The sequence below is a fragment of the Cricetulus griseus genome, chromosome 2, assembly GCF_003668045.3.
Source record: "Cricetulus griseus strain 17A/GY chromosome 2, alternate assembly CriGri-PICRH-1.0, whole genome shotgun sequence".
Taxonomy (NCBI): domain Eukaryota; kingdom Metazoa; phylum Chordata; class Mammalia; order Rodentia; family Cricetidae; genus Cricetulus; species Cricetulus griseus.
In genome coordinates this window covers 360,470,275-360,495,329 of record NC_048595.1, presented here as the reverse complement: position 1 = coordinate 360,495,329, position 25,055 = coordinate 360,470,275, and the positions used below count along the sequence as shown (strand labels likewise).

General features: G+C 38.1%; 1 protein-coding gene across 6 annotated transcripts in view; it reads left to right on the top strand.

The window, feature by feature from the left end:
• Positions 1 to 25,055, top strand: part of LOC100753012 — a 58,398-nt gene that overhangs the window by 27,415 nt on the left and 5,928 nt on the right. The window contains exons 2-3 of one of the 6 annotated variants that reach the window (XR_004768587.1): positions 13,624 to 13,736; positions 14,204 to 14,515. The exons of 3 other annotated variants lie outside the window; for them this stretch is intronic. Coding sequence is in view for 1 of the 3 variants with exons in the window: in XM_027400068.2 (XP_027255869.1) it covers positions 13,598 to 13,736; positions 14,204 to 14,515 (451 nt within the window). In the remaining 2 variants the exon portion in view is untranslated. Of the gene's footprint in view, positions 1 to 13,548; positions 13,737 to 14,203; positions 14,516 to 25,055 lie in introns of all 6 variants that reach the window. 2 more of the 6 variants (XM_027400068.2, XR_003482130.2) reach the window with 2 other exon arrangements.

The following is a 25,055-nucleotide window of genomic DNA, read 5'->3' as shown; positions in this document are numbered from 1 at the left end:
ACAAATGCACAAACCAGAATTAATTAAAAATAGAAAAGAAATACACACAAAAAAACCCATAAAATCTCAAAAACAGAAACCTTAATATACAAACAAAAGATCAGTAAGACAAAAAGTGCCTGAACAAAATAATATAAGAAAAAAAATCTGTAAAATTATCATTGAGTTCCTGTTGGGTACCTACTGCAGGGCATGGGACCTACTTTTAAGTGTACTTGATATGCTCAGTCTGACTATGAAAGAAACTAACTTTTTCTTTGTAAGCAGTAGTCAATTAGAGATAGCTCCTTGATTAGGGATGGAAGCCCATGCCCCCTTCCCCTTGAAACACTGGGAGTCCAAATGGCTTGACCCCTGTGTGAGTTCACATGTGTATCAGTCCTACAGTATCTGGAAGATCTACCCTGACTTAAACTGATTTCTTTAACAATTTCCTGTTGTTACCTACTCATTTTTTCCTTTGACCATGAGCAGCACTGTATTGAACATTAATCATCTTAGCACTAGTATATTGTAATTTATGCCACTTTTTTCTACAAACTTCAACAGTCTATAAACAGTTTCCAATTTTTCCCATTTGGAAAGCTATATTTCTCTTTTATTTTTTACTCATTTTTCCCTACTCCTATCTAGTCAGTAAAATTTTTTTTAAAAAAATAGGTATTATACAAATTCCAGGTACTGGTATTGTCTTTGTTTTGAAAACCCACATGACTTTTCTACCCTTCGAGAGCCCTCATGCATTCCAGAAAATATATACAAAGTCTGAGTAGGGCACTTCAAAGAAGTTGCTATTACTAGGATTAATTTATGTTTAGTAAAATATTACCTACTAGCACAAAGATGACACACTTCTACACAGCTGGTAAAATAGTCTATTCTTACAAAAAGTCTGCTAACAGCGATTGCTTTTATGGGTAAAGAATGAATTTAGGGGAGGGAATAATAAAACAGGTGGTGTGAAAGAGAAATACTGATGAAGAAATTTGAATGAGGAGGGATAAGAGGGGGAGCTAGGAAGAGCAACTAACATTAAACCTGTTCAGGAGTAGTTGACCAACATATAATGGACTCCAGAGTATTTTTGTATGCTTTTACTGGCTACAGTTTGGTGGGGTTTGGTAGTGGTGATGTTTTATTTTTTTCTTGGTTTTTGGATAGGTTTGTTGTTGTATTGGGTTTTTTTTGTTTGTTTGTTTTATCTTTTGAGAAAGAACTTAAACTTCGGTGAGTCAGAAGGGGTGAGGATCCGGAAGGATTTGGGGGAGGGGAAGAATATAATCAAAACTTCTGAGTTTGAAAATTGCTTTAAATAATAAAAGATATATGGGGGATAATGCTCCTCCCAGAAGACATAGGTTGCTAAGCAAAAATACTAATTCTGGGTACAGAATTTCTTCCTCCAAGTTTTAGTTAAGGGGTTCCCCAAAACAACAGAGTCTATTGTCATTGTTCTTTGTTGGCAACAAGAACTTGGAGATGAGACTATATTGCAGAAGATACCATAAAACTTGCTCACAAAACATGAAGAAATCAAGCTTCTACAGAGCTAGAACCTTCCTCCATATTGGGCAGCTCTCATAGTGACAGAAGGCACATTGCAGGATGCTGAAGAAGAGTCATCCACAGTCTTACCCAGATGAAAATGCTAAATGCTATAGTAATGACTGTCTTTAAAAGATCTGTGCATTTTTGCAATAGTGGCATGATGTTATGGAGATAGCAACCTCTTCCTGGTTGGATTTATGGTCTTCTCCACAGGTAGAAGTCAGGACTGTAGTTACTATAAACCTGGTCAAGAACCTCTGACTGAGTCCATAAGATCCTTGGAGGTCCCTACTACTATTATTTTGCTAAAGGGCCACCATATTAAATTGCCTTTTTAATAATATATAACCATAAGATCAGTACAGCTCTGAGCACTCATCAATGACAAATCTTTGGACAACAGTTAATGCAATCAAATAACAATAGGAGCCAATTACCAAAATCAACATTATTCTAATAACAAAATAAATTTCTAAAGTAACCTTAAGGTATTCAAAGGTATTCTCAAATTAATCTATATTTAATAAGGTAGAATACCTTCCATCAACATTTGCTGGATGCTGTTTTGTCACCCTGACTCCTCTCCAATGTTGATTCTTGGGTCTTCTCTTGTCTGATGGTACATTCCTGGGTGAGCGGAGCAGTCTTAGCATCTAGGCTCCCTCACCTACAACATGTCTGTCCTGAATATACTTATCTCAGCGGGTGTTTGGGAGATGTGCTCATAAAATACTTAGAGGCATCTCTAACATAATGAACACAAGTGCTACCTGCCATTATGATCCTGAAGATTATCATTAAGATGTTATCCTAAACAAAGAGGCAGTCACTCCTCTCACCCTAGCTTTATAAAGTAACTGGGGTGGAATGGGGAGGGGCAGGGAAAGCAGTAATTACCTTTAAGTTCTCAGGTCAGGGGTGATATTTTTTTATGTTGTTTTCTTATTTTCAACCTCTAGATAACTATGCATTAACTTATAATAAAACAAGCATTTGAGACACTTATATTCTATCCTTTGTCTTATGATAATAGTATGTGTGCAAATTTAAATACTATCCAACCAGAATTTGTTCTGTTGAGAATCAATTCTGTCCTGCCCCCAACCTTTGCTTCTATCATGTTAGTGATTTTAAAACGTGTTCTGTTTCTATGCTTTCCAGTCACTACTTCCACATCTCTGGATAACACACCTAGATCAAGGATACTTACTGTATCCAGTTAGACACTGCCTGCTGTCTTCCTACTTACATAAATCAAAATGCAGTTTTTCTAAGCTCACCTATTTTCCACCCGCCTCCCAAGTTTTGTTATTCACTAAGTCCATGCATTTCTCAGTTTTTATTTTTTAATATACATGAGCTTATTTTTCCTGTCATCAATGCTGCTCAACATTACTTCACCAGGTGTAGCAGAGCCCAGAAAAATAGTATTAATGTATGTACCAGGTATGAGATGTGGCAGGACTAACTGCCACATATTTGCTAACTACTATAGCCCAAGAATTGTGAACTGAAAGAGCATAACATTGAGTTTGTAAAGCTATCTCCAAAATATTGGATTTCCATTCTGAACTTGATCTGTCAGGTGCACAAGCTTAGCTATAGGAGTGGAGGTGCACTGTACTATGCACACCATTACTAATGTGTACAAGCTTAGCTACAGGAGTGTCAGTGCACTGGTCCTATCCACCATTCCCAGTGTGCACATGCTTGGCTATAGGAGTGGAGGTGCACCAGTACTGTTCACACCATTCCCAGAGCCAAATGCCCAAAAAGAATGCATGGCATGGTTGTACTCTCCAACAAAGGTTAAAACAGACAGTGCTATTGCAATTTCTAAGCACAGAGACTAACTTTCACCATTCATTAATGTGTTTGAGTAAGATGTGGACCTCTTCCCAGCAGTGGCTCTCACCCTCCTATTCCATGTCAGTACCAAAGAAACATGGGGAAGAGCATATCAGTCACATCGGCTGTCCTTCAACAAGTTGCATCAGACACACCCTGGCTGCAACAAAACATATGGGGAATATGGATGGGAGTCATAAGCAGTGAGGTCAAAATAAATCCAACCCCTCCCTCCAAAGTGCTTCTTCCTCTTAAATGTCTAAAAGCACATTGCCCCAACTGGAGCACACTGATTAAACTTCAAAACATTGAAAATATGATGCAGATTTAAAGTCACAGGACCCTTTCTAACCATACTTCATTCATATATTGCCAAATAGCTAATGAACACCCACCAGCTGCCACATGATGTCTGAGGAGTGCACGCTCTCCCACCCCGTCAGCAGCACAGACAGACTGCTGCCCACACTCACGGTCTAGATAGGGTGCAGGGATACAAACAGGCGATTACGACCTAGTAAAATCTGAACTGAGATCAGTCATTACTCAAACTAGCCCTAGCTCCCATGGGGAGTTCTTCCACTTGGAACCAGATCCTCTCAGGGCTTTTCTGTAACTCTGGGTCTTCAAACAGTTTAATGCCAACTGTTCTGTGGTATTTTCCATAGCTGCCAGAACTTGAAGTCTGTTACAACTAGATGGTTTCTATTCTAATTCTTCCTCTTCCAGCTGGTCTGTCGACCACCTCGGATGCACCTGCTTCTGTTTTTCTCCAACTCTCTACCAGAGACACAGACACGAAAAAATATAAATTATAGTCACTCAAAAGACATATGTAGCAAAATTTTTGCATTTGCTTAACCATGGTAACACTACTCTATGCCTGATCATGAGCATTTCTTTTTTTAGCAAAATCAGCTACTTTTTCAAGAACTGCTTTTTTTATTTTATTCACTGTATATGGGTGTTCATCCTGCATTGGTGTTGGGAGTCCAACATGTGTACCTGATATATAGAGAAGCTAGAAGTGGACATTGAGTCACCAGGGACTAGACTGATAGACAGTTGTGACCCACCATGTGTGTGCCCAGAACTGAACTTGGGTCCTCTGGAAGAACAACTAATGCTCTTCTTAGCTGCTGAGCCATATCCCAAGCCCAAGATCAACTATTAAATTTCATCATTCATACCCCCATGCTTTATGTGGCTATAGGAAATTACATGTGTTTCCATGTGCAATTATTTTTGTATGTGTAGAAATGAGTGTATCACTTTTATGTAAGTCATAGTAATGTGTCAGGTAAGACTTGGTGCAACTTATGTTTATATATTTGAGACAAGATTATGAATACCCACAATATGCAAGATACACAAAATAATTCCAAATAGCAGTGCATCAGGGTAAGGCAGCATTTTTCCCCATATGATATGCATGAAAACATGAAGAAGCTTATGATTTTCAGAGGTGTGCCAGCTTCAACCTCCAGGTAAGGCACCTAAGTCTTTCACTCCACGAGACTCAGCACAAGGGACATCATCCACAATATGTCAATCTAATACAAGGAGTTCTTTAAAAAATAATATTGGTTAAGGTTTAAGTAAGAGAATAGACTAGGAGGTGCTTCCATGTGACCTGGGAAAAGAAATTCAAACAAGAAAAAAAAAAACAGCACTCTTCTATAGAGAGTTTCAGTAGTTCACAAAATTAATAAAAGGTCAGAGGGGAAATGAGGAGAAAATGACAGGTGACTTATCAAAAGAGAAGGAAGGCAAAGCAGAGGCTACATAGCTTTCTGGTGAGCAGAAAAACAGAAGCCTCATCCAAAAATTAGACCAGGAAGCTCTGGAGGAAGCCGACTACATTACACACTGAGGACAAGCTTGTAGCCCAGATGCAGGTGTGAAAATACAGGAAAATGGATGCTGGCAGAAAAGGCCGGAATTCAGTCAGTGAAATGCAAGTGGAAAGAGAGCCCACCGTCAGGTGCCAGAGTTGAACCTCATCCACAAAGGACTAACTTGGAAGTTGGTAAGACTTAGCCCTAGGTCATCAAGTGGCTCAATATACAGAGCTACTTATCCCATTGTGCATTTTGGTAGCATCCAAACACCTGTGAAATTCCAGTAGAAACCTTTCTATATACAATGATATTGTTCCATGGGGTGATCAGTACTGACAAGGTGTAGGACATATGATGGTACATCTTCTACAGGCAGAGATGCCAAGGCTGTGGTTGCTTCCTCCACTTGTGATCCATATAGGAGATTATGACCCAGCTAGAACCTTTGCCGATATGATCGGGGAAGCTTGGGGATAGTAACACCCTTGCTAATCCTGAGACTACAAAGCAGACTGTGGCCAACAGAGGACATTGACATGCGAAGGAGGGAACTGACTACTATGAAAACAGCTCAGATTCACAGCAGACACTCGTCCAACACAGGCTCAAAACCAGAATAGAGCACCAGAGGCATGTGGAATTTGCTGGTGGTTAAAACATATCACAAGCAAGAAGACCAGGGTTCAGATTTCCCCACACCAAGTTAAAATGTGGTAAGAATGGACAGCAGGGTTCTTGGTCTGTAATTCACTAAAGAGATACATTTAGCATTATACTAAATTGTAAATGGTTGTGAAATGTGTGAATGCCTGTGTTTCCCAGAGTCTTATGGGGAACCTGGATGCTCTCATAATCAAGTTTTTTTCATCATGGCTATCTTATATTAACACCTTTTGGAATACTGAAACATCGCATTCTATATCTGCATTCACTAATGTCAGCACATCATTCTATATTAGTGATGTCACACTGTACATATCATGACAGTGCATTGGAGATGATTTCTGAAATCGAATGTGTGTAGTACATAAGTCAGTGGAATGCTGAGTACCATTACTTAGAATTAGAGGCTCATTGGCCCATTTAAAAATACAGACACATGATCAAGATTTAATAAACAATCTCTGCTCTTGTGTGCCACGACTGGAGGCTAACAAGCATAAATCTCACACATGACAATGAAAAATATGTTAGTTTTGAAACTTGGATGTCATAACAGCAAAAAGAATCACTGAGTCAGATAGCATCACAGGACTCCAGATATTCAGTATCACTTCCTCATTGACCCCAATCACCAGCCATTCAGAAAGCTTAGAGCTCTATTCTCTATTAGGACATATGGATGAGTCCCAGCTAATAGAAGTCTCACATTTTAGTTAGGTAGAACTGAAAAGCAACTGTAAACATAATGATATCTTGCCAAACAAACAGGACAAAGAATAATGACTCACTGGATGGAAAGCATGGCAATGGTCAACAGACTGCAGCCAAAACAATACTGTAACAGGAGGAAAACTTTGTATGGCCTTTCATTTTAATAGCACATCATAAGCTGTGTTACCAAATGTAACCAAATTGACCTTAATGATTTAGGAAATGTGCCAAAGAAAGTGTCAGTGCCTGAGCAATAATGTACAACCTGACAACACATTTCATTCTAAACAGGAAGGAATACCCATTCCCTTACCAACTTGGTATTTTAAATATAAGGAGTTACACATAAGATAGCATACATCCCTCTTGTATTTTATATTTCTTAATATATGTTAGTTTTTACTTCTTTTGAGAGAGGGCCACTTATAGCCGAGCTAGCCTTGAACTCACTATGTAGCCAAGGATGGGCATGGATTCCTGATTCTTGCCTCTATCTCCCACATGCTGGAGTGTGCCACCATATCTAGCTCATCTTCCCTAATGTATTAGACAACCCATTTCCAGTGTCTCCTGAGCCAATTTTCCTTGTTGCTATGTATGCTTCTGAGCATTTACTAATGTTGCCATCTGAGCAATCGTGTTAATTTAAGCTAAATTGCCATGATTATGACATAAGCTTAAAGAGTAATTAAGTATAACTATGACACAGACTTTGACAAACAAAGGCCTTCATTAAAAATGGGTACAAAGTTTTGGATGGTGTTCATATTTTTATCAAGGATTTGCTATAGTAAATTAATTTTTTCAGCTTAATCCTGAAAATCAATCTTATAACTGTAAGTAAATGTCAAACCTTTGCCTGAAGCAATGTTTTGAAAATTAAATGTGCATTGAATTGAATGTTTTAATGTGGATTACTACTTTTAACAAATGTTGATTTCTAAATTAAAAATGATCATATTTTCCATTCACCATAAAACATAATTTGCAATTATATCAATTGTGTCATGTCAGAAAAACCATTAACTTGAAAAACAACTTTGTTTCTAATGCTTATTGTGAGACAAGAGTAATTTGGAAACCAACCAAATTGTTGGTGTGCCTGTGCGTGCCTGGGCATTTATATACAGGTATTTTACTGATTAAAATTAAAAGCACCACACCGCTTAAGTTTGTTAATTAAGTATTGTCATACCACCTTAAATGAAAGCTTAAAATCAGAGAAAATTAGTCAGCACTTCACTTTAGCACAGACAAAAATATTTTTAATGAAAGACAAACTTTATGACATGTGACACAAAAGATGCTAGTGCTATGACAATCATTTATATTTTGTGCAGATCATCTGAACTTTAGTATAATGTATACAATGTTACATATGTTCCTAATATTGTAAGCCTTAGGAGGTCATCTTAAAAATGAAATGTTTGTGTTTAAAAAGCAATATTCTAAAGTTATGCAGATTTTACAGTGAGCCAACACATTCTGCCTTGGTTTCTTAGTGGTCCACTCCCCTTGGGTCTATGTGAGATCAGAAGGAGAAAGAGACACATGGACTCATAGCACTCACCATGCAAACCTTCTCACAAAACTTCTAGCCCAGTTCAGTTTGCCCATAGCCTTCCAACTGCAGCCCCATATTCTGTTCATAGCAACACAGGTTGGATCATAAAGAATGGGTAGACTATTAAAATGGAGAAAGTAGTTCAGTTCTGCTGTGGAAACTTAACTCCAGATTATTGTATCAGGGGACATTGAAACTGTGGATGGTAAGGGACACTGAAAGTGTGAGGGGAACTATTTTCTGCCCATCCTGGTCTCCCCAGTGGAATGCTCATGTCTAACACTACTTATACACTTACACACCATGGGTTGAACTTTTGTGGATCTTCATCAAGAAAGTGTCTGTACATGGATAACACTCAGCTGCATATGAAGTCCCCATGCATAACTGAAGATGTTTCCAAGGCTCCAAACATTTCCATTTGTGCACTGCAAATCTATATCTACAATTTTTTTTGGCTACATAGCATCCAACGGATGACTTCATTGCTTATAAAGTGATAAAAAAAAAAAGGAATTAACCTTATAACCTATTCTCACTTTGAAATTTAAAGTAAAGTGGAGCAATAGGCTATGCATTTCCTATTTTTAATCTTATGTGAATCTGGTTAACAAGACCCTAGCACACTGAATTCCGCTGCTTTTTTTTTTTAATTTCCTGGTTGGCTGTGCAGGCTTCTCATAGGTACTGATCAATAGGTTAGCTATCCTTGGCTGAAAAGCAGGAACTGGACATCCTGGATTAGAAATACCAGCAGGAGGAAAAAGACAGGCATTTTTACATGTAATGATCTTTAAAGTATTGTATTAAACTGTCATTTCCTATGAACTTCAAGTGTTGCTACCATTCAATGAAGTGATTTAGACTACCATGCCTGCCAAATGATCACGAAGCTCCTTGTCAAATGGAAGGGCTATCGACGAAAATCCAGAGGAGTGAAAGCCTTGCCTCTGTGTGGCTTATCTTCTATGCATCATTGTAGGGGGAGCTTAAAGACCAGAGCTAGTGGGTAAAGATCCTCTTTACTTGGAGTGGATCATGTCACCCTTCCTGAGACTGCCATGTTGATAACAGTCTCATTGTTGGAGGAGTTTAAAGACAGAGTTAGTGGGCAAGGATTGTTCTTTATGTGGTGTGGATCATGCTGCTGCCGTTCCAGAGAATGCCAAGTTAATAACACTATGGTAGTTATTTGAGGGACAAACCTCTGATTTCATCTGACTCTCATTGTTCTTGCCTCATTTGCAAACCCTACTATCCTAATCCTCATTTTAGCTTTCAGATTAAACAGAAGACTGTGAAAATACACACTTGTTAAGAAGGCAGTCTGAAAATGCATTTTCCTTGAAAGATCTAGCTGGAAAAGTATCCTCAGCCTGACACAGCTTGGTCCATCTTATCTTACAAGCTTCCTACTCCACACTCCTCTTAAGAAAGACTGAATTTCACCAGCAATTACTCCTGCTCTATCTCACTGTCAATGGTCATGACTTTTGCATTGAATTGACTGAATCTAGCACTGGTGTTTTCAATGGTGGACATCCAAGCAGGTCATGCAATTGAACAGCTCAAGTGGATATAAAGTTAAGAAAGGAAAGTAACAGCAGTGTGGAGCATTTTGTTTGATGATGAAGAAACAGAGGTCCTTTCCTTGGGCTGATGTATTTGAGCATGTGAGAACCAGTACTGTGGTACTCTCTGTTATACAGCAAGGGGACTGGGCCTTGGAGCAAACCACCTCTTAGCAGAAGGCAGCATGAAGCCCATCATAGAAAAGTTATTGGAATCCTGCTCATAGATCCTGAAGCCCACAGTAACAGTAAAATTTCAGACATGTCAAGCAACATATTCCTATGATAAATTAATGTTACAAGGCTTCCTGTTTATGGGACAAAAATATCCTGAATCACTACTATTTTATAATGCAAGATATACACAGACACACAGACAGACAGACAGACACACACACACACACACACACACACACAGCACCACCACCACCAATAACAACAATTCTGTGGATATATAGTCACATATATAGAATAACATTCATATTACATTCTTTAAGAATACTTTGAAAGACTAATTTGTCTCATCCACCAGATCATGCAAAATTTTCACAATCAGAACTAATCTGTTCATTTTTCATTTTATAAAACTTAGCAACCCTCTGCCCCTTCCACTTGTTATAAAAAATGAATTAAATTATTTCTGTCCTTAATGGGATTTTGCATAAACTGAAACATACATCCTCTTATCTCCTAGCAACTGGAACAGTGATATATATATATATATATATTATATATATGTGTGTGTGTGTGTGTGTGTGTGTGTGTGTGTGTGTGTTGTGTAAACCTTTTTTGCCAGCATTCACTTTATAAAATAGTCTACATCTGGTTTTGATCAAGGATTTTAATAAGTATTTTAACTAAAAATCAACAAGACCTTACAATAAAGCCACAATTTTCACTGGTTACTGTAATCAGTGAGGGTCACATTTATTCACTGATCCAAGGAAATCCTACAAGAACATGCATAGTTATTTGGACTTATAATCAAATATAGAATGAGATAATTGCTAATAGAATAGAATTTCCATTGAGGACATTTTTTTCCTCTATGCTTGATAATGTATCTTGTATTTATTTTCTGAGAAACTAATTTTGATTCTTTGTGAATGTGTTTTGCCTGCATGTATGTATGCATGTATGTAAACTACACACAAGCAGTGCCCACAGAAGCCAGAGAAGGGCATCAGACCCCTGAAACTGGAGTTACAGGAAGGTGGTGAAACATCATGGAGGTGTTGGCAAATGAACCTCAATGAACCTTGGCCTTCTTCAAGAGTAGCCAGTTTCTTTACTGCTGAGCCTTCCTTCCAGACCCCTGGCCTCTTCTTCTCCCTTATATATATTTCATGTACTTCTACATGTACTAATAGTATATTACGACATTTTGACATGAAAGCCAAATGATTAGGGCTCATTAAAGTTGCTGCTGACACATTTTAACTTGTGACAAAGTTGATATTTAATAGGCATTGAATTGAATGCCTACAGAGAGTAATTAGGGAATCCCACGTAATGGGAAGAATAGAAAAAAACAAGAAAGGAGATACCATAATAGAGGGAGACATTTTAGGTTTACAGAGAAATGAGGTACTAGGGAAAGGTCTGGAGATCTACAAAGATGACACCAGCTAACAATCTAAGCAACAGAGGAAAGGCTACCTTAAATGCCCTCCCCTGATAATGAGATTGATGACTGACTTATATTCCATCCTATAGCCTTCATCCAGCAGCTGGTGGAAGTAGAAGCAGACACCCATAATTAATCACTGAACTGAACTAGAATCCAGCTGCAGAGAAGGACGAGTGATGAGCAAACGGGTCCAGACCAGGCTGGTGAAACCCACAGAAACAGCTGATCTGAACAAGGGGGAGCTCTTGACCCCCAGACTGATAGCTGGGATACCAGCATGGGACTGATCCAGACACCAAAAATGTGGGTTTCAGTGAGGAGACCTGGGAAATCTACAGGACCTCCTGTAGTAGTTCAGCACTTATCCCTAACATAGGTGTGGTCTTTGGGAGCCCATTCCACAAATAGGGATACTCCTTGAGCCAAGACACATTCGGGTTGGCCTAGGCCCTATCTCAAAGGATATTATAGACTCTGATGACCCCCTATGGAAGGCCTCACCCTCCCTGAGGTGCAGAAAGGATATGTAATAGGTAGGGTTTTAGTTGGGGGGAGGGTGGGTGGGAGGGGAGAAGGGAGGGAGAAGGAACTGGGATTGACATGTAAAACAACCTTGTTTCTAATTCAAATAAAAAATCTGAAATAAAAGGAATCCCATGTAAGAATGTGCAGACATCTTTATATCACAGAACCCTGAGTGTTCAGTGGATGTGCACTTAACAAAGGATGTGATGGCTGACAGAAGTTCAAGTCCACATGGGTGGGACACCATGAAGGCATGGAGACATTTATACTCTGATGCTGATTACTAATTTACAGAGTGCTATTATACAATATGGATATTATACAAAATAGAGATACTTCTACAATTTACCTTAAACTTTCTATCAGTGACAACTGCAAGCATGCATGTGGAGGAAACTTACATAGAACACAAAATAGATTAAGAAAGCAACTTTTATCCAGTGGAAAAGAAAACCCACCCAGCAAGTGATGGGCACCTGCTAGTTAGAGGTATGTTGTTTGTGATCACATACAAGCTGAAGGTTTCAATAAGCAAATGACAACAATCATGGGAGCCAAGCTCCACTCTCACACTACACCAGACCACACAGTCTTCCCAATGCAAAGTTGGCCTGCCTGACTGCATAAAAAAATGCCAAAGGAACTATTATACAAATAGCTCCATATATCTGGCTGTGAGGTCACAATATAAATTATGCTTAGGACTTCTAAATAAGATAAATGAGTCCATATTTCCATCATCAAGATCAATGGGAATCCAGGTATTATTGAACACGGTAGATGTGTATTATAGACATAAGAGCTTTTAGAAGAATTTGCTTTTAAGCTCTCTTCTCAACTTACAGAAATTCAGGAATGCCAGGGTTGTACTTGCTAAAAGGATTCCACCTGAAACTTCTACACAAACAAACAAAAAAATCCTATGAAATGAAGACTCATGAAGACAGGGAAAATATTACCAGGAGTGGCATGTGGATCAATAAGATGGTTTAGTGGGAAATGCATCTACCTCCAAGTCTGACTCCAATAAATTGCCCTCTGGCTTCCAGACATGGGAGATTGCACCCACATAGATACATAAACACACAAACATAGTAAGTGAAAATATAATAGGATATTATATTTGAAAAAGTGACATGTATCCAGATGTAGAAATTGCATAAAAATAACCATGGATGAAATCAACATGAAAAGTATATTTAAATTAATTTAAACACATTTAGAAATACAGCAAAAAACCCACTAAGATTAAATGTTAATTAAAATGAATGTTAGCATACAACCTTCATTGATTCTTTGTAACTCACTCTCCAGTGTGAACTGGTAAGGTAACTGGAATCACTAAGGCTACTTTCACCATCCATCACATGAACAGGAACCAGTGCTTGCAAGAAGATACCATCCTACAAATTCTATTTTAACTAATTGACCATCATTAAGAATTTTATCTTAGGAAAAGCTAAGTATAGAGCAGTTATTCTTCTCACTACACAACCCACATCAAATGTACTAAGCTTCTGTTTCTTTTTCAATCTGCTCTGTTAAATTGTACCACACTGAAACTGGCAAGCAATAGTATTTAGAGATAGTGCTGGATGAAGCAAGTATGATTTTTAAGTAAAATGACCTAGACAATCAATTTGTCAGTTTAATGGTATGAGGAATCGAGCTCCCTACGGAATGGACATCTCAGCAAATGTCCAGAGCAGTGCTCATTTTCAGGAGCACAGCTGAAGAGATGACCCCAACACCCTCGCTACCAGAATATGTGGACTATCTTGTATCAGAAGGACAGAGAGCATGGCTATACCACAAGTCTTCATGCTGCCAATGGGGTATGTGAGGGACATGGTGAGCTCTGTGATGGGTGGGGGTGAAGGCAACATTCTATTGTCCCCTGATGCCAGCTAAACTGCAAAGTCCATGGACCAGAGTTTAAGTAAAACTTCACAAAATACAGAGAGGTTCTCTGGGATATCTGTCACAATGGAGGGCCTGTTGCTGTCTGGGTGAGCTCCTAAGGCCCTTTCCTTCTCTTATCCAAGGAGGAAGGAGAGGAAGAGAGAAGGAGGGAGAGAGGAGATGAGAGAGAAAAAACATACAGACAGACAGACCAGAAACCTACAGTCTCCTCATCCCCTAAGCCAAGTCTGGGTTGAGAAAGGGAAAGGAGACAGGGAGTGGTGTTTTGATTTACATCACAGACTCTCTAAATCAAACAATGCATGAAAGTCCTGAGCTTATTAAACTCTGACCAGTTACACTATCTGAAATAGGGTTTCTGTGCTCTGTGTCTGTACAGGGAAAGCAGTCATGGAGCCTACAACTCTGCTGAAAGAGGAGGTGGAGAGAGGCAGAGCCCCAGGAGCCAGAGAGCTGAGTCCATCACATCAGCTGGATGCAACTCAATCAGGGCTCTGGATTCCCGTTAAAGGGCAGTGGAAGCCCATTTTTTGCCCTAAAGGGAAACATGATTATAAAATAGTAAAATCAATGCTTGGCTATTGTCCAAAAAGAGTATTGGAGTCTATGAAGAAAATTACAACTCCAATAAGAAGTCTTTCTGGGGTGTTTCAAGTTTTGATTAAGGGAAGATATGTGTTACAGGGAAGTGGTGTGTATCATTTCTCTTCAATCTAATATTAAGCCTATGTTATGTTTCCTTTCAGAGAAGAGTTGGGTCATTAACTTGGAAGATGATTGCGGCTCTTTAATATATCCTTATAGTTTCTAATATGAAAAGCAATTAGCAGTATTTATACAGGTGTGAAAGAAGAAGAGATGGACAGAAAGAAGGATGTACAGTGATTACAGTCTAGATGTTATTGGGAGGATTTTAACATGAATGAAGGAAAATCATAAATTCATTAAAGTTCAGAACACATAGCTGGGAAATAAAGGAATTTAATTTGACCAATCTGAACTCCTAACCTCTGCACCCTGCTGCAGTGAAGTAGTAAAAAAATATTGAAATGCACATGCTTAACAGAATAAAAGAACTCACCAAGACAAAAGAGCAGAGTACACACCCACAGACAGAAAATCCAAATGCCATCCAAAATTAACCCTTAAATCTAAGTAATGTACACAATGAAATTAACCAGGTGTTCAGTCATTGAACATTGTCCTCTACCAGCAGGGAACTGTGGTCATGATGGTAAAGGGGTGGGGGAGGGGTGAAAAAAAGGGCATGAACTGTCACAAGGATCTATTCTGTCCCCTTTGAGTACAAACGACCTGTACTGCCATTCTTCCCCCTTTGACCGGTGGTTCCTTCTAGACAGGTGCTATGAGTTAGTCCATGAAGTCCCTAGGTCTACATATATGAACCGTGGTAATCTAGTATTATTTAATTGGCAGGATGATATCAGGTCTTGGAACTATGGAAGAATAAAAGGGTATAGAATTGAAACGAAATAAAAAAAAAACATCTTTATAAATATCTTTTCCTTTAAGGATTTGTTTTATTTTAAATGATGTGTATGTATGCATCTGCAGGTGGATATGTCCACATGCGTGCCATTGCCTGCAGAGGACAGCAGAATGTATGAGATCATCTGGGACTAGTGTTAAAGGTGGTCTGAGGTGACCTGATGCTAATGCTATGAGCCAAACCTAGCTTCCTGTTAAAAGTAAGATGTTTAAAGGCAGTCAGTCTCCATCCAGACTTTAAAGCTCACAATGGGAAAATAAACATTGCACAACTGTAGGGAATGATTTCTCTGACACAAGAAAAGAAGGATCTAGGTTGGTGGCTTTCTTCCTCTCAGCTCAGTGGGTCATGGGCAGCAGCGAGTCTTATTCTCTATCTAGACCTTTACAAAGATCTGCTGAAGAATGAGGGTCCCAGGAGTGTTAGGAGAAAACTAATTCCAGTACAGGACAATCAACATAAGCTAGGGCAGCTGGAGGCTATAAATCCTCCCCCATCTCAGCCAGGGTTAGGTAGCTTCCCTGTGTGACTGCTGAAGCAACCATTGTCATGCACATTGAGTCTGGCTAAGTCCAAGCCAAAGAAAATATTTCTACCTCTGTGACACTGTCCTCTTCACCAATGTCATGGCAGTGGTCTTGAAACACTCCAGGAACCATCTCAGCAAATGTCTGACCTGATCATGCCACCTCAGGATTGACTGGGAAGGGAAAGACACTCAGGAGAGCAAAAGATGGATGGAAAGGGCCAACACTCCTAATAGAGTCTAACGGAGCAGAATGCAACCTATGTAGTTGACTTAGTCTCAGTGAGGCAAACTCAGTGCCCTCAGCCACTGCTTTCCCCAGATGCCACACCCCAATTCTGCTTTAGAAGCATAGTTACAGTGACTCATATCTCAGTTTGTTCTCTGTACATTACCTCAGCTCTGCAGCTGCCCAATGCAAAACCTGAGGAAATCACAGATTCTCTGTTATTTGTTTGCTTCGACTCTGTGGTGGTTTGCATGAAAACAGCCCCCATATGGAGTGCTACAATTAGGAGTTGTGACCTAGTGAGAGGAACTGTGTCACTGGCGGTGTGCTTTGTTTTGAGGTTTTGAGTGCTCAAGCCAGGCCAATGTCATTCTCTTCCTGTTGCCTACAGATCAAAAGGTATAACTCTCAGCTGCCTTTCCAGTACCATGTCTACCTGCATGCTGCCATGCTTCCCACCATGAAGATAATGGGCTAATCTTCTGAACTATAAGCCAGCCACAGTTAAATGTTTTCCTTTATGAGAAATGCTATGGTCATTGTGTCTCCTCTCATCAGTAGAAACCCAAAATAAGACAGAAGTAAATATGAAATTTGATGTAGACTAATCTGCCAGTAATTGTTACTGATTTGGTACATGCATTACAGGGAATTAGGAATTAGGAAAACCCTTTCTGGGGATACAACCTATGACATTTATGATTCCATCATGCTAAAGGGTCAAGAATGTCAATCTGAGGTCCAAAGTTGCCTTGACTCATAAAACAACTGCTCTCATCTTCACTTCACTATAACCAATAAGACGGAGCTTAAAAGAAAATGGTAACAAACAGTAAGTTCATGCAAATGAATAAAAAGAAAATACTTTATTTCTAAAACACTAGTTACATTACATTACTTTCTTTTGTCTATTGTGCTCACAGATTGTATTTAATTCTGTTAAATTAGTTCAGAGGAAGTTCTACTCTTATGAGACTCTCTTGGCCAGTACCCTAGCTAAAGGATTTTCTTCCTGCAAGAAGAGTTACTACAAATCAGATGCTCTTTTCACTTTGGTCTATAATACATTTAAAACTGTGAAATGAGGTCCTTCAAACTTGAGGAATTATAGGATGTAGGTTTTGAAGCAAAGAAATATCAGATTCATCCAATTGGCTAATTCACTATAGCCTCATGGGGCCAGAATTACTCCCACTATGGAACTGATTCTGAATAGGAAGGGAGGCTTCCAGAGGCATGCACAAACCTGACACCAACAGCCGAACTGCTAATGTCTACAGCAGTCCCTCACAATGTCTATGTTATAAAATAAATCATGTATCTGTAACATTCTTAGTGAGCTTATTATTATCCAAACATTTTAACCAGTTATCAAAACAACACCTCCTTGTTTTCCAGCTGGCTTTTACCTGCAAGATATGCTGTAAAGACGGGGGGATTAAATTCCCTTTGTCAGAACATAAGTTGTAGCTGAGAGCACACAAGCTAAAATAGTTACTGCTCAAGCTGCAAACACTAGCAATAGATTGTTGGAAGAGAAAAGAAAGGGACAGAATGAATTGAAATGTGAAAAAAAGTTAATGTAATAAATTATCACTTGTAGAATGAAGCTGTATGGCTGCTCACTAGAAAAGTTAACATTTTGTAGTGTTAAAGTTTCTACATCGAAATTCTAGAAAATTTATTTAAATCGCTCACAAAAACTTAAACATGAATTTCAACCAACACTTTACTTCAGACCCTCTATATGTGAACTGCTGGCTAGTTAATTATTTTGGAACCTCATTGCTAGCTGCTTAACTTTTTATATATGATTTACCACATCCCATTATGCATCACTGAGGAATCATTTCCTAAGCTAAATGTCAATGTCAATGACCTAATATCAGCATAAGGGACACTGAAATTCACATTGCAATGTCAATTAGTAATACTGACATTTCTATTTAATTGAGAAAATTAAAAGTCTAAAGTCATTCTAATTTAATTTACTGCTGTGTTATTTTAACCATCAATTTAGCAATGCATATGCTGGAACTATTTTTTAACAACCCATTACAGGAGTACAACTGTCCCCAAATAAGCAAAGAGTACACTCATCTTCAAACTGACATTTAATATCCCACAAATAGATAATGCAAAGATCAGTGTAGGAAACCATTCCTGACACATGCAATTTTTTCACTTACTATGATTTTGGATTTTGGTGTGTGTGTCATGAAAAGTGTTATAGTCTTACTTGAGGCCTGTTCTTTTCTGAAAAGAAATGGATAGGGAGTGAATCTAGGGGAAAGGGGAGAAGGAAAGGGGAGCTGGGAGGAGAGGAGGGAGAAGGAAACTGTGGTGGGGATTTTTTATGAGAGAAGAATCTATTTTCAATTAAAACAAAAAAAGGGTGTAATAGTCAATCAGGAATTTTCTTGACACAAATCTATCCCAAGGTATTATTAGTATTTTAATTTGATCCAGAGAATGTAGAAGCTCCCGCTTAAAAAACACACTAGAAGCCAGCCCAAATCATAAGCACAGAATTTCAAGGCTGAAGTGAATAAAGAAATATCAGTTTTTGTAAAATGATCACGTGCTCATCTAGCATGTAGTGTATTTTTGTTATGAAAGTTATTGTTATATGTTTTCTTTATTTGATAAATACTTCACAAAGCAGAACAATGCTCTCATGTCAGTAAGTGTTCAAGAAAGCCATTATTCATAATAGTATTTAAAAGTCTTCTAGGCCATTATGCATCATACTAGTATCAAGCTGCCTAGTAGTACTTCATCGTTAACTCTATGGGAGCATGATGAATGGGCATGTATGAAAACTTTCATGCACATAGTGAGATATACAAGTCAAGGTTCAGTATAAACACAGAAAACATGTTCTTAATATAAAATCATTAGGCAGAGATGTTCTCATATTCAAATGTTTTAATCAATGAAATAGCAATTGACCAAAAAATGGTGCTATATTGTGGGGTTTGAAAAATATGCAAAAGTACGGGGACAGAGTATGCAGCTAACAATAGCAAAGTATGTTATTTTTAGTTTCTCAAAATAGGTAATGAGCTCTGCAATAAAATGTGAAATTGAATAAGTTACAAATACATCCATAACCATATAACACCCATCTAATAATAAATGTAAGCTGTATAGATAATATGCCAAAGGTAGTGATCAAGAAACACTTTGAAAGGAACTCCAGCGAATCCAAAGTAGTGAAGAAGGTGCTGAGAAATACAAGAGCAGAAGAAAAAATGTTGTGTGACCCTCAAATCACATGGCTCCACACTGAGCAAGTCCTCTTCTGGCTTCCCTGTTAATATGAAGAACTGCATTCTGTAGAATGTAGATTCTTTGGACCTTAAGGTATCCCAGGGAGCTGGAGCTCTCAGTCAGGCAAACACTTATAATAGGAAATGATTAACACTTACAGCATGTGTTGTGGCCAGCCTGTTGAAGATCAGCATACTGTATGAGACAGTAATTACAAACAGGCCCTGTTCAACATCAAATGCCAGGCAAGGATGTCTAGAGTGGTAACATTTTGCTAAACATGATAGCTTCAAAAATAATAAGTACAGGGACTAATGCAGGATGACCCATTCATCAAGAAGACACAAGAAGAAACTACTAGTAGTGCATTACCTAACATACGAAGACACTGGGTTCCATCTCTCCCAGGGTACTGAGACAAAATTCAAATCTGTACAGAAAATAAAATGTATATACATAAAGGAAGAAAAGGGAAAAATCCAGTGTCTGTTATGGGATTCAACACTCCTTTCTATTGGAGAAAAGTTAAGATACAGAAGTGAAGAAGTATAATTCACATTTATGAACAAAGAATACAAACTAAATTATATTAATAAATGAAAAACCACCTTGATCTGAATAATAAAAATCATTCAAATCAGGAATCAAAGGGAATGTTGTCAATAAAAGTTTGAATGGCATAAATCACAGGCATAATAATGATGAAAGGTCTGAGTGAAGATATTTAGTGGTGTATATGTGGCGAGGGGAGTCAGTCTCACTACTAGCTTAAAAAATGAATTAGAAATTCACACTATTAAAAATAAATGGAAAGGACACATTGTTTGGAAGAAAATACACAAATTATTCACAAACAATGCATTAGATCTTAAAGCCTCTCAAGGAATCTATTAAAATTACTAGAAGAACAAGGTTGCAGGACAAGTCTCAATACAAAAAAGGTATGTTTTAAATACATACTAATAATTAGCAACTATAAATTGAAATGAATCAAGATTATTTATAACCTTAAACCACATGAGATGTTTAAGGATAGATGTAACTGTAAGACTTAGAAAAGGAAAGTTCTAAAACAACCATCTAAAAAAAAAAACTTAAAAGAGTATGTTCACATGCATGACTGACTGTGCTGGATTCAAAGACTTTATGTTGACTGTTCAGAAATCCTTTACAAATGGCTCTTCCTCATATTCAATAGATCCTGGTCAAAATTCTTGTAGGCATCTCCACATAAATGGAACAGATGATAGTAAATCACATGTAAGAGTATCTTTAAGGTTTGAAAAGAAAAACAAACAAGAAATTGGGGTGAAAATCAGCAATTTGATCTCCTCAAAAGACCCCATTGCAAACTTAAGTGAGTCTAGATTCCATGGCCTTGATGTAAGACAAGATATGTAGAATAAGGGTCCAATGGAATTTCAGAAATATATACATTCATACAAGAGGGTCAGTTGCTTTTTGGTCATAGTCTCTCCCAGCATACTGAAATGTATACCCAACAACTGATGGCAGATTTATCATCTATGTGAACGAATTATGAGAATGCACAGAAGACTCTCACACTATAGACAACCAGCTTCCAGGTACAAATACTTAGTCATCCAAATGGCAGAAGTCCTTAAAAATTCAAGTTACAAGTTAAGAGTTTTCAAATATAGAACTCAAAACACAGAAATCAGGAAAAAAGAAAACCTTAATAAAGCATCAAAGGCACTGAGTGAAGATATATCCAAACACCCATGACATGAAATAATATATCCAGGATAGCGATACAGAAAAAAAAAATCTCCCTACTGTAAGGTTTACGAAGGATGACTCATTTAAAATATTGGCGAAGGATCCTGATGGACATCATAGGAGGACAAATGTGCATCACAGACAGGACATAAAAAATGTGTTCAATACCAGTGTCCATTAGAGATGGACTGAAAAACCACAATGAAATACCACAGCCCATCAACTAGCATGAATGAAAGTATAAAGAAACTACTCTGTGATTTGAAAAGTACGGAGAAATTAGAACCCTTTAACATGCTCAAAACTTGAGCATGTACAGGGAGTTTGGTAGGATGTGATGCATTAGGAAAGATTAAGGAAGCTCTTCCTCAAAACAAACAATTAAAATTGGGATGAGCTACAGCTCAGTGGTACAGCAACTGCTTGGCATTTACACATCCCAGGTTCAAGTCCCAGGACCACACAGAGAGATAAACTATACCCCATTTCCAGCATGCAGTCAAGAAAAAAAAAAAAAAAAACATCGGTATCTGTGAGGAAATATTTTTTACAATTTATTCATAGTAGCTATACACCAGTTACAATACAAAGGCACATTACCAGTAAGTGGATAAGTGTGATACATTCACACACTGACTATAAATCAGATATTTTTAAGGCCCTTATTGATGTTCACTACAAAAAGCTGTGCATTGTAATCTCCAATGCATTTTGCTGGGTGATAGGAAGACACCACAGAAAAGCTCAACGGCGTAACTCCATGCACATCCAACTCTGGAAAAGACAAATAAATCATGGGGACAAAAGTCAGATAGGGTCCCCATGTTTGTGGAGGTTAAAGGTGACTACCATAGAAAGGAGCATGTTTATTTTAGCTTACAGTTCATAGTCAGTCACTGAGAAATGCCAAAGCAGGAACTTCAAGCAGAAATCATGTTTCCCCAAACTTGCACAGCTACATTTCTTACACATGCCAGGCAACTGTGCTTAGGGATGCTCCCACCCTCAGTAGGTGGGTCACACGCATGTCACACCGTTCATTTAGTTTTATCACCGAAGAAAATCATTGCTTCATACAGATTTGTATGTCCCTTCATTAAAGAACACCATGAGGTTTCAAGTTTAGGGAAATTGTGAATAGAGCACATACAAAAATTCATTTACAAGTTTATGTGTAAATATGTACTTAAATTCCTAAAACATACAATTGTACTGAAGAGGTGTATGCTGGATCATGTGATATGCATATACATGTACATATACATATATGTATCTATATATAATAATTTTTAAATGTCGAGCTATTTTTCCAGGAAAACTGCAAGGTTTCTAGTTCTAAGTCTCTTCAGATCATGTTAATAATAGTTGGTATCATTTATTTGAATCATTCTATGAAATGTATAAATTGAAATTCATTAAGGTTTTAATTATCAGTTCCCTAACAGTTAAGTTACCTTTTACATCTCGTGTCTGCTATTCATGTTGATGTATTTGTCATATGATGTAAGACTTTTCCTGGGGAGAATTTAACAAATGACCATTCACCCTGGTTAGGCAAAAACAACAAACCAAGGACAAAATTCCACCCAAATCCAGGCTGGTGACCCAGGGACTTTGTTGGGATTCGTTACAGGAACATGGTAAACCAAAGGCAGCTTCATTATTGGAAAGGCCAAACATTCATGGGCAGTGATCCACAAAAAGCTACATCCATTGAGCATTCTGCCCAACTTGTAAGCAGTTCGACCAGGGATTCTCCTCTCAGCGATTGTTGTTAGCTGAATTTTATAATCTTGGGCCCTTGTCAAGCTTGTCAGTATCTGAGCTTTCCAAAGCCTGTAACTTTCCTTAGCTTTGTAAGTCATAAGAACTGCCTTCATCTCTCCAAGAGGGAATGTTTCAGTTCAAAGGGAAGAACATAAAACACCTGATTCACTCACTTGTTATCATCATCATCATCCCTGTTGTTAAATTTTGAGACAGGTTCTTATGTGACAGACGCTGGCCTTAAACTCACAATCCTGCATCAGCCTCCTAAGTGCTTCAAATAGTGGCATGTACCACCACAATAATCTTTAGACATAGTTTCACTGTATTTTTTCCTTACCCATGAGCTTAGACAGTTCTTCCTGTAGTGGATACAGGTCCCTTTTTGAGCAGATGATAAGCAAACGTTGCCAGATGATATGCAATTTATCTTTTCATTTTTATTAATACAGAACTCACAGGAAAAAGTTAACTGCTAAAGTCTGTTTATCAGCATCCATATTCAAGGACCTTGCATTGGAGGCTAGTCTAGTACATTTTTACATACCTAAGGTTGGAATATTTCCTACAATACCCATTATTTGTGATTATATGTATGAGAGTTTTTGTAATTTTGTCAAATTTAAATTGAGGGGTTTCCTTTTTCATTTTAAATGTGTCTCTCCACCTGATCAAGACCATTTGTTATTACATTTATTGTGCCAGCAACTTCACAAAACTCAACTGAATATATTCATGCAGAGCTCTAACTAGAGTCTTTATTCTGTTCCCCTGGTCTGTTTCCTTCAGATACTACTGTGTCCTGATTGTTGCACATGGTTAAGAAACTTAGCATTAGCTTCTAGGATTCCTCAAACCTAATCTACTTTAAAAACAGTATAGTTAGTTTTCCTTTTCCATAGAATGAGGATTTTCGGTATTGACATTTTTTTCCATCTTTTTTTATTTGAATTAGAAACGAGATTGTTTTACATGTCACTCCCAGTTCCCATTCCCTCCTGTCTTCCCCTACCACCCACCCCAACTAAAACCCTACCTATGACATATCCTTTCTGCTCCCCAGGGAGGGTGAGGCCTTCCATAGGGGGTTCTCAGAGTCTATCATATCCTTTGGGATAGGACCTAGGCCCACCCCTGTGTGTCTTGGCTCAGGGAGTATCCCTGTATGTGGACTGGGCTCCCAAAGTCCACACCTATGCTAGGGATAAGTGCTGAACTACCACAGGAGGTCCTGTAGATTTCCGAGGTCTCCTCATTGAAACCCACGTTCCTGGGGTCTGGACCAGTCCCATGCTGGTTTCCCAGCTACCAGTCTAGGGACCTATTGCACCCTGTTGTTCAGGTCAGCTGTTTCTGTGGGTTTCACCAGTATTGGCATCTTTAAAGGTTCCTACAAAGATCTGGTGAGAATTGCATCAGACCTGTAGATAAGATGGATGGCATAGACTATGTCATCTAACAGTCCACAAACAAAGGTCTGTTGGTCCCTCTGTTGTAAAAAATATCATGAAATTCTTTTATAGGCATTTGTGATTTTTCAGCATATAGTTTACTCAGCATATGTCCACATATTTCTGTTGGAAAACTAATAAGTTAGTTTAAAATTTTGGTTTCTAATTGTTCCCTCATGGTAACTTACATATCATTAGGGTTGTGTATATGAGCCTGCATTTATGGTCAAGCTCTTCGTAAAAACTACTTGTAGTATTCTACATGGACCAGTATATCCTCTGTGAGGGCTTTGTTTCTTTCAACTCAATCTGCTTAGATGAATTTTCTTCTCTTATTGCACTGATTATAACTGTAGCACTGTTGGTAAGCACTGTTGAGAGTAAATGTATTTACTATATTTCAGTCTGATGGAAAAACATACATGTATGTCAGTTGATCTTTGCTAAGTAAAACAGTAAGTCTTTTGCATATGGCTTTCCCCCCAAATTATAGTTTCTTTTATTCATTTTTATCATGAACAGGCCTTGGTTTTTTGAAAATGCTATTTACTCCATCTGATAAGATTATGTGACTTTCCCTCATAAGACAGATAATAATATATGCACTATACTAACAAGTTTTTTTTCTTAGTTTTTAACCTTGACCCAACTTTGAAATATGGAACACAGACAAGACGGTCATGGTAAATTATTTCTTTCATACATTTCTGGATTTGATTGGGTAATTTTTGAAAC